The sequence below is a fragment of the Pseudophryne corroboree genome, chromosome 2, assembly GCF_028390025.1.
Source record: "Pseudophryne corroboree isolate aPseCor3 chromosome 2, aPseCor3.hap2, whole genome shotgun sequence".
Taxonomy (NCBI): Eukaryota; Metazoa; Chordata; class Amphibia; order Anura; family Myobatrachidae; genus Pseudophryne; species Pseudophryne corroboree.
In genome coordinates this window covers 106,066,499-106,076,873 of record NC_086445.1, presented here as the reverse complement: position 1 = coordinate 106,076,873, position 10,375 = coordinate 106,066,499, and the positions used below count along the sequence as shown (strand labels likewise).

General features: G+C 44.9%; 1 protein-coding gene across 1 annotated transcript; it reads left to right on the top strand.

Moving 5' to 3' along the window:
• Positions 1 to 406: 406 nt before the first annotated feature.
• LOC135001512 (sarcolipin-like) lies at positions 407 to 10,168 on the top strand. Its single transcript, XM_063951587.1, has 2 exons — positions 407 to 517; positions 9,560 to 10,168. The coding sequence occupies exon 2, from the start codon at positions 9,654 to 9,656 to the stop codon at positions 9,747 to 9,749; it is 96 nt and encodes a 31-aa protein (XP_063807657.1). The 5' UTR covers positions 407 to 517; positions 9,560 to 9,653; the 3' UTR covers positions 9,750 to 10,168.
• The last annotated feature ends 207 nt before the right edge of the window (positions 10,169 to 10,375 follow it).

Genomic DNA, 10,375 nt, shown 5'->3' with positions numbered 1-10,375 from the left:
AATTTTAAAAGGCCACATGACCTAATTATTGGATATCTGAAGGACAGCTTACTAATTGTGTGACAAAAGAATAGGGGGATCTACAGTAACATTAGTAGGCGGAGTGGGCACGTCTGCGCATTTATAAGGATTACGGCTAGGACAAGCCATTACAGTTCCTCTCCAGACAGATATACTACAAGAATACTCTGTACTCTGCCTACCAATAGCTTCCAAGTCGTACAGTATAGAACTGCAGTGATCAATTTTTTATTCCACTACAATATAGAAGTCATTAAGTAAAACACAATATATTTTTGTACAGCCATCTATCCAGACACAGTTCAAGCCATATATATACAGAAAGCATGACCTCATCAGAATTTATGTCACTTCATTTGATGCTCCCCACCCTCCTGCTACTTTAGTTTCAACACCGACGGTTGGGAATCACTCTGCTCTGGGAGGTGTAAAGAGCCGGGAAGGGATTGGTAGCATACATTACCCTAGGTTGCAGCATTCTGTGCCATTAGTCCAGGTAATCTAGTGGTTTCCCTTTTTTTTTTTAACAAATGAACTGAATGCAACATTTCTGTAGTTTTAACATGCATCCTATGTTATATGTTATAGTGTTCTCTATACTAAGTACGGTATGTAAAGCATGACTGGTGTTGTCTGATTCCATTATAATGAGCCACTGCGAATGTTTGTTTCTTTTTTCTCAGCTGTTAAGTATTTTGAAGTAGAAGCACGGATATATAGTACTGTATCTACTATTATACCAGCATTAATATTACAATATATAAAATAAAATATAATATACTAGTATTATTGTTATTATTTATTTATTTGTTTATTTTATTTGTTTATTTATTCTTAGCAATTTCTTCTGCCAAGACACTTTGAACATACTGTACATCATGTACTAATGCACAAAGTATATCTGTCCATTGGTGTAAACTTACCTGGGTAGCATTAAATAGAATTAGCCAAAATAAATGGATTTTGTTGTTGTTGTAATTATTAGATCTCTGAAATTGACTCATTTATATTTGCTTGTAGAGCACCAACGCTTTCAATTCTCTTTGTGTAGCTAATATAACGCATATCATATAAGTTAGCATCACTGAAAGGGGGGGCAGGGAACAATAATGTTTAATTCTGTACAGCCAGGTGTAGGCACACAGGACTGTACTGGTATCCGGACTCCAGGTCGACAGCACAAATGTCGACACACCTTAGGTCGCCGCCAATTGGTCGACACACCTTAGGTCGACATGGACAAAAGGTCGACAGGAACAAGGTCGACATGGAAAAAGGTCGACATGAGGTTTTCACGATTTTTTTCTTTTTTTGAACCTTTTCATACTTAACGATCCACGTGGACTACGATTGGAACGGTAAAGTGTGCCGAGCGAAGCGGTAGCGGAGTGAAGGCACCATGCCCGAAGCATGGCGAGCGAAGCGAGCCATGCGAGGGGACGCGGTGCACTAATTGGGGTTCCCGGTCACTCTACGAAGAAAACGACACCAAAAAAACATAAATAACTCATGTCGACCTTTTTCAATGTCGACCTTGTTCCTGTCGACCTTTTGTCCATGTCGACCTTTTGTCCATGTCGACCCAAGGCGTGTCGACCAATTGGCGTCGACCTAAGGTGTGTCGACCTTTGTGCTGTCGACCCTCAGTCCCAGACCCGACTGTACTACAGGGGATGTGATGTGAAATACTCCTGCCATTTGGATCTGTGCTGTATCCTTGGCTTGTGGCACATCAGCTGTAAGCTATGTATCTTTATCAGGAGCCATGTAAGGCGCACACCTGTCTCTTATATGTGTTACATTTTAAAAGGATGTTCCAGGTTCTATTTCACTGGCCTAACAATAGACCACATGCCATACAAACTATGCAAAGGCAAAATAAGCCGGGAAAACTATACATACAGTAGTCCAGTAATACTATCATTTATCACTACAGGGGATAAAGGAGATCACGGACAAAGCGAGAGCACTGTGGTTCTAGAAGGAACACTTTCATTTATTGTCTACAAGGATAACATACAGTATAGGGGGATATTTATCAAAGACTGGAGAGAGATAAAATGGAAAATACTAACCAAATAGGTCCACAATGTCATTTTTCAAACACTGTAAGATGTCAGTGAGACGCTGAGTGGTGCCTGGGTTAGTACTTTATCTTTCTCCAAGGTTTGTTACACCTACCCCATTATATTCTGCCACATCAGATGTACAACAAACACTACAAGTGCAACATAAAACGTTTCACCTGTTGCTTCTTTAACAACATACTGTATATCTTTACAAAGTCCACAATGTTTCTCTGCCACAGGACAGTGGGTGTGGTATGGAAGGTCGACCACACTTAGGTCAACAGTGTCTAGGTTGACCAGTATTGGTCGACAGTAACTAGGTTGACAAGGATTCTAGGTCGACTGGGTTTCTAGGTCGACATGTTCTAAGTCAACAGGTCAAAAGGTCGACATGAGTTTTTGAATTTTTCTTGTGTTGTTTTCTCTGTACAGTGACCGGGAACCCCAATTAGTGCACCGCGTCCCCTCGCATGCTTCAGACAAGGTTACTATTCCCAGTCGTAGTCCACATGGATCGTTAAGTATGAAAAAGTTCAAAAAAAGTTGAAAAACTCATATCAACCTTTTGACCTGTCAACCTAGAAACCCTGTCGACCAATAGTGGTCGACCTAGACATTATCGACCTAAGTGTGGTCGACCTAGAGACCGGATACACAGGACAGTAGGGCAGATAAGAAAACACTGGATACATGTGTTGATATCACAGACAAGACAATACTATATGATACAGTAGGTAAACAGTACTTCCTATTGTATGTCATGTCACTGAAAATGTACTTGCCTACTCTTGAAAAAGCATTTCAAGGAGATTGTGAAAGTAAAGGTTTGTACATACAGTGAGATTTATAGTCAAGATTGCAAGGAAAGTTAGTGCAAATTGCACTGTGTTAAGCAGATAGACTGTGCAGGCAAGTCAATCTTGACTATCTAGTGTACTATCTAGTACAAAGTATAGTCAAAATTGGCACTTAGTCAAAATCGCACCTAGTCAAAATTGAAGGTACAGATAGTCAAAATCGGTGGTTCTGGGCTCTAGGGGAGTTAAAAGGAAATCACATATAGAAGATAGCCAACCTTAACACCTATCAGCGCAAACGTGTACTGCTACATCTGAGAGGTATGTCATAAAAATTACTTACATCCAAATGTACAGTAAATGAGCAACAAAGCAGTTAGTAAGATCTACGTGTTGATGAAAAGACATTGGTACTTTTCAGGGCTTGCTCGTGTATTGTGTTTTACAGTACAAGTGGTACCATATATGTGGCCATGAGAATCCTTATTTAATAAAAATGTGTGTAGCCATAGGGATCATTGTGCCTTATAACCACTGCAGGGAAATAGCACTGGTGATCTCATTTGAATGTATATATCTCTGATTTGTTTTAACCCCCCAAGAATGTAATGGTTACATAATGTGGGTAAGGTGCAATCAGGGAGATTTCTAGAATCTTCGGGGAGTCAGGGAGATTGTTACTATTTCAGGGAGTTTCCTTAACAATCAGGGGAGTTGGCAAGTACTGTACAGTATGTTGAAAAAGCGTCTATATGCCACACATTTGTAGTTAATTCCAAATGTTATGTATGTATTTTTTTTTTATAACATGGGTGTTGATCTGATACTTTTAATATATGTTTTTTGCACTCTAGTTAAAATCTTGTAATGCTAATAATCCTAGTAATGTAAGAAATGGGACCTGCAGTATATATAGGCACCTTATGACTTACGTTGCATCAATTTCAACATTACCTGCAGAGTGACAAGTGTCATTGTACTGTGTACTGTATTAGAGTTCTGTGTGGCTGCTCTGTAAGTACATATGTACATTATTATCAGGGGTATATCTTCCTATTAGCCAGGATGGCACTTGCCAGGGGCTCTGGCCAAGGAGGGGGGGGGGGGGGGGGCGCCCGGCAGTGCCGCCAGAGCCAGGGGGTTGAATGACATAGTAGTTCTCACTGAGTACATCCGTTAGCAGTGCTCATCCGCTGCCGGACTCTCAGAAGCGTATTGCACTCTCACACTCTCTGTGACTACAGTCACAATTATGGTGAATATAGCCGGGGAGAGGGGCACTACCAGGTATGGGGAGGGGCGAGGCACCTCCTCTTCCTCATCCGCTCCCCTTCTCATTGGTCCCACGCGGTCTGTCACCAAACACCAGCCACTACAATCAGCACCAGTCAGTGGTACCGTAGCTGCACTGCATGGTCTATCCTGGTAGTCTGGATCACAGGTTACAAAGAGCTCTGTATGGAGAGGTATCTAGACCAGTGACTGCCTATCCAGCTATGTTGAGACTACAAGTCCCAGCACACCTTGTCAACTAAAGTTGCTGGGACATGTAGTGCCATCACACCTAGAGATGGGTTTTTAACTGTATGTATGTGTGCATATATCCCCTTGGTGTCCCTGCCTGCACCCTACTTGTAATTCCCCCCAGTGTCCCTGACTGCACTATCCCTGTAACTGCCCCCTCAGTGACCCTGCCCATACACTCCTGTAATTCCCTCTCATTGTCCCTGCCCGCACCCTTCCCATAATTACTCCTCAGTATCTCTGCCCGCACCTTCTCCGTAATTCCCTCTCAGTGTCCCTACCCGCACACTTCTCGTAATTCCCCCTCAGTCTCCCTGCCTGCACCCTCCCCGTAATTCCATCTCAGTGTCCCTGCCCGCACCCTCCTCATAATTCCTCCTCAGTGTCCCTGCCCGCACCCTCCTCGTAATTCCTACTCAGTGTCCCTGCCTGCACCCTCCCTGTAATTTTCCCTCAGTGTTCCTGACCTCAGCCTCCCTGTGACTCCCCCCTCAGTGTCCCTGCCCGCACACTCAGTGTTGGTCTGGGGCATGAAGGGCCCACCGGGGGAATGCTGCTGTAGGGGCCCATGCTTAAAGGTGTAGCCAGGTTCCACTGGGGGCATGGCCAGCCACCACAGAGGTTTGGCTAACCATTACATGTTCTGTGCACCTTGGTAAATATATCATAAACCAAATTATTGTGAAGTATAATGTATAATGCATAAATCCAGTGCACTAGGATAGTCTGGAACTTGATCCCTAGAGGAGGAGGAGGGCCCACAGGCAATAGGGCCCACCGGTGGTTTCCCCTGTTCCCTGGTGGGCCAGTTCGACCCTGCGCACACTCCTCTAATTCCCTCTTAGTGTCCCTTCCCGCACCCTCCCTGTAATTGTCCCTTAGTGTCCTTGACCTCAGCCTCCCTGTAGCCCCTCCCTCTCGCTTTCCATACCTGACCCCTCCCTGTAATTCCCCCTTAGTGTCCCTGACCCTCAGCCTCCCTGTGACTCCCCCCTCAGTGTCCCTGCCCACACCCTCCCGTAATTCCACCTCAGTGTCCCTGCCCGTACCCTCCCCGTAATTCCCCCTCAGTGTCCCTGCCTGCACACTCCTGTAGATCCCCCTCAGTGTCCCTGACCTCAGCCTCCCTCTAAGCCCTCCACCTCATTGTCCCTACCCGCACCATCCCTGTAATTCTCCCTCAGTGTCCCTGACCTCAGCCTATCTGTCACTAACCCCTCCGTGTCCCTGGGTGGGGGAGGTGGGAGGGCGCCAGTTCCTTACTTTGCCAGGGGCGCTCAGACCCTTAGATACACCCCTTATTATTATACTATACTATAAGGAAGCTTTTAGAACATGTTTTAAACATTTGTTTTAAAATGAGAGATGAACGTATAAGATTTTATTGTTGCTTTTACTTGGAATTTGTTACGTAAATTCCCCTTATGGCACTGATTCCTAGTTGGGCGAATGTACTAGCATACTACACCATGGAAAGAAATCAGTGACTGCACATATCAGTACAGGTGGAGATGATAAGCGTGGACAGATTGATATGTCTGTTGACGGATCGCTCTTTATGTGATATGGGCATTTCTGGGGTATTACCGGGCAGTGACCATGCGTATGCACAAAACTGTTCCGTCTAGTGGAGACAGAGATGGGAAGGCTGTTTGAGATGGGTCTGAAGCAGAGGATGGAAAAGCAGAGGGCGGGATGGCATTTCACATGCAGACGCAGGGATGTTCAGCATACACGGATGGATTCTCATATTAAAGGTTGGGTATGGCTTACCGGCGTCTGGGATCCTGACGTCAGCATCCCGACGCCAGGATCCTGGCCCAGAATGGCGCGGGGTGTGTGTGAGCGCAATGAAGCCCCTTGCGGGCTTGCTGCGCTCGCCATGCTGCAGGCTCGGTAGTGAGCGCTCTACAGGTGTCGTGGCCATGTCGTGGAATAGTCCCTGTTAGCTGGCATGCCGACTGTCGGGATCTTTGGCGTGCGGGATGAAGGGATCGGTAATGCGACCGCCGGTCACATAGCTACATCCCTTTTGAACTTAAGCTATAGGACATATATTTGGGTAATTCGTGGATGATTCACCTTTATAAGAAAGTTCTGTAGCTGCGTGTTCATCTCATGTACCGTACAGTAGTAACACGCTCCTCAGCACTGTGTTCATGGTGTCTGCTGTAAATAGTTATCAGACACTGTAAGACATTGCATGATAGATTCCTCCAGGTCTATGGTAGCTGGAGGCTTATAAGGAAACTCTGTCTGTCTCCTGCTAACCCCACAGCGATGCCAGCTAATGCTGGAGATGTCTGGGATTTCCACCAGATACTGTAGCAAGTGTGAGTCAACGCAGCAGAGAAGCAACTGGAGCTGATCTTTATACAGTGTGTACTAACACAGGACACTTCCTCAGGGTTACACTGTCAGGTTTCCGCCAGTCCTGTATAATCACAGTTTTCTATTTTTTTTCCCAATGGCTAAATATTTGCAGATAAATTCCGGGCTCTTGATGTATTACAGATCAATCATCACTTCTATCAACAGTCAGGGGTCACTGTCTTAGTTTACACATAAGATTTGTCTTGGTTATGTAGCTTTGGCTTTAAGGACGATGTGCTAATCTGTTACACTGCTGAAAAGTGACTATGCACACATTCTATACATCTGGGATCATTCATGTCTGGAGAGGAACGAGAAGCGGAATACATGTAGTGTTTATGGAACATGGATTCAACTTGTTTAAAACTTTAAAAATATATATATTCTCATTAAGGACAATATGTTACAGAGTTATGACCATTAGACAAACTGTTCTGTAATCCCATATGTACAGTATATCTGTATCAGGGCAGTAATTAGGGATGGCCATCGACCATCGATGATTCAAAATCATTGATGGTCTATGACCGATGTTGCATACTTTTACCATCGATGGGGGAGAATCAGATGGTTTCCCTCCATCGATGGCTAGTCCTAAACGAATATTTTTTTGACATTTTTTTACACGATGCCGGGACACGGAGCATAGCTCCGCCCTGACACCCGCGAAGCCACGCCCTCGGGCTTTGATTGGCCTGCAGGCCTTTCACAGAAATAACAGGAATGGCCATCGATGAGAGAAACCATCGTTGGTCTACTATAGCATAGTTAGTGACCATCGATGGCCACTCTCAGTTTTGCCATCGATGGTGAACACACCAATGCCCATTCCTAGCGGTTAGTACTGGCTGGACAGGATGGCACTTGGCAGAGGTGCCAGTCGAGGGGGTGTTGCCGCTTGGCTAAGCCACCCACAAATTTTAACCCTTAGGGGCCCGCATCTGCTAAATGCTAGGACAGGCTTTCTGCAAATTACTTCCAGCATGTTGTTGTGCAAGACGCCGCATGATGTTGTGCAAGACGCCGCAACACAACTGGGGAAGTCCTTTACTTAACGAGGGGCTACTAGTGTTATATCACTACTCATGCGACAAAGCCGCACCGCACTCTCACAGCAAATGATTAGCATTTGTGGGTGCATGGAGCATTTATTTGCAAAGTGAGTGACAGGTAGTCGGCATTTGGAGGAGATGATGAAGAGGTGGCTAGAAAAGCGCAGATGTATCGGGACTATTTTCTGGGCATTCCCTAGTCAGCCTAGTCATCTGCATCTGGAGATGCCCCGGCGCCTTAAGAGAGCCGCTCTGTCTGAGAGAGCCCAGCTCATCGGTTTGATGCTCTGACTAGTGTGTGCCCAATGATCCCAATGCTGGCAGTGGGCACCTATGTGCACAAGACGGCGGCTGAGTCATTAGCATATTTACCCATGTCCGCTACGAGCAAAGGCCCTCATTCCGAGTTGATTGCAGCAAGCAACTTTTTGCTGCTGGTGCGATCAACTAATCTCCGCCTATGGGGGGAGTGTATTATAGCATAGCAGGGCTGCGTTCGCTTGTGCAGCCCTGCTATACTAAAAAAGTTTCACTCAAAACAAGAACAGCCCTAGACCTACTTACCCTGTGCGACGGATCCAGCGATGCTGGGGCTGGCTTTGACGTCAGACATCCGCCCTCCGTTCACCTGGACATGCCTGTGTTTTACTTACCACTCCCCGAAAACAGCAGCAAACGGTAAGTTGACGCCCCGGAACGCCTTCTTGCTGTCCATCTTCTTGCAGTCGCCACTGTGACCGCTTTCTTTTCTGTCAGCGTTGTTGCCCGGCGACAGCAACAATGCGTGTGCGCAATGCGCACGCCGCGCATGCGCATTCCAGACGCATTTGCACCGCAGCAAAGAACCGCTGCGTGTGAACGGGTCGGAATGACCCCCAATATCTCAGCTACACATGCACCTCTGCATCAAGCCCATGGTGTCACGAGGATGATGAAATTGATAGAGAAGTTACATTTTGGTACTGTAGCTAAAGCTTTTTCACCACCAAATAAAGAGCATTTCCAAGTGTGTTCACAGTGCAATCACAAAAGGGCATTTAATAGTGAAAATTTCACAAATGGCCTTCATGCTAAGTTTGCAAATGGGCCTGATAAAAATGTAAATTGCCCATATTATCAGGAGCTTAATTAAAGTCCAAGAGGTTCTCAAATCATGGGCCTGCACGTAGCTTCAGGTCTCCATTCATAATCACTCAGTAAAACTTTCAGAATCCTTTCGTATTCACTGCAGATCCCTTATTAATATCCCCAGCAAACCTTATACTCCAAGAATTGCCATAAATGGCAGGAACATATGCCCAACGTCTATTAGAAATACAAGACAGCAGGGAGGTCTTGGTTCACAAGAAGCACTGTCTGGCCAAAAGCTTCCCATAATGGGGTATGCATTTCTAAAAATATTGTGAGGTACAAAAGAGACTGTTGTGACTGGCTGGAATGGATAGAGCAAAAATAAAGAAAATAAGTAACTGTGGAATAAAAGACAAACATGATTAATAGTGTGTGGCCTTCTCAGCATCCAGAACTTGCCAGTTGATAAGGTAGCTCTCAACATCAGACAGTGGTGGCAGCTGTCCCGAGGGCTGAATGACTACTTGCGAGAATGCAGCCTTTTAAATTATTAAAAACTTTTGCTATCACCGAAGTGTGAACCAATATACAGTAGTAATGATGAATAAATCACCATATAGTCACAAAGGTCCTCTTGTTCCTCTCTCTCCAGGGTACTGAACTGTGGTGAAGACCTTGTGTGGCTTTCCTCTGTGACCTCTGGCTTCCTCTTGGTCTGCTCCTCAGCCCTCTGACCGTACTTGAAGATGGAACGATCTACACAAGAGCTCTTCCTCAACTTCATGATCGTGTTGATCACTGTGCTGTTGATGTGGCTTCTTGTCAAGTCCTACGTGGAATAAAAAGACTGGACGATGTTTCTTGGATGCACCTCTGATGAATGTTTTAAGCCCCTTCAGTGCTAAAGGGAGGTCGGCTAGAGCCTTTCTCAGCACTGAAGGGGCCGAGCAATCAAGCCAATGGCACTTGTACAGTTCCTATAACATCCATGCTCCCATACATTGCTTAACCGCTGCCTAATTATTTGTAACTGAAGTTTACGTCTTAATTCAGCAAATTTTTGTCTCTTCAAAACACAATATGATATCCATACCTCTGTTAACGACTGACAGCGGTAATTGTGTAATACCTGTGAAGTTCTTTATGTACAGTGCTTTCTCCACTTGAATCTACAACACAAAGCTAGTCTTAACTACCAGGCTACCAGCTCAGTCTGGGATGCAATAAGTTTTCCGCAAAAATAAAAGAGAATTTTAAACAATTTATGTGCGTTTTTTCAGTAGCAGATGAAGATCTGGTGGGTTGGAAAGTTACCATATATTACCATATTCTATATATTCATGAGAATGTAACCTCTCTATTTACTAGTAAATAGTGAATAGACAGGTTACATTGAGCTAGGAGTCCCAAAATAAGCATTATATTATTATTATCATCATCAATATATTATTAGCAAAAGGATGACTTT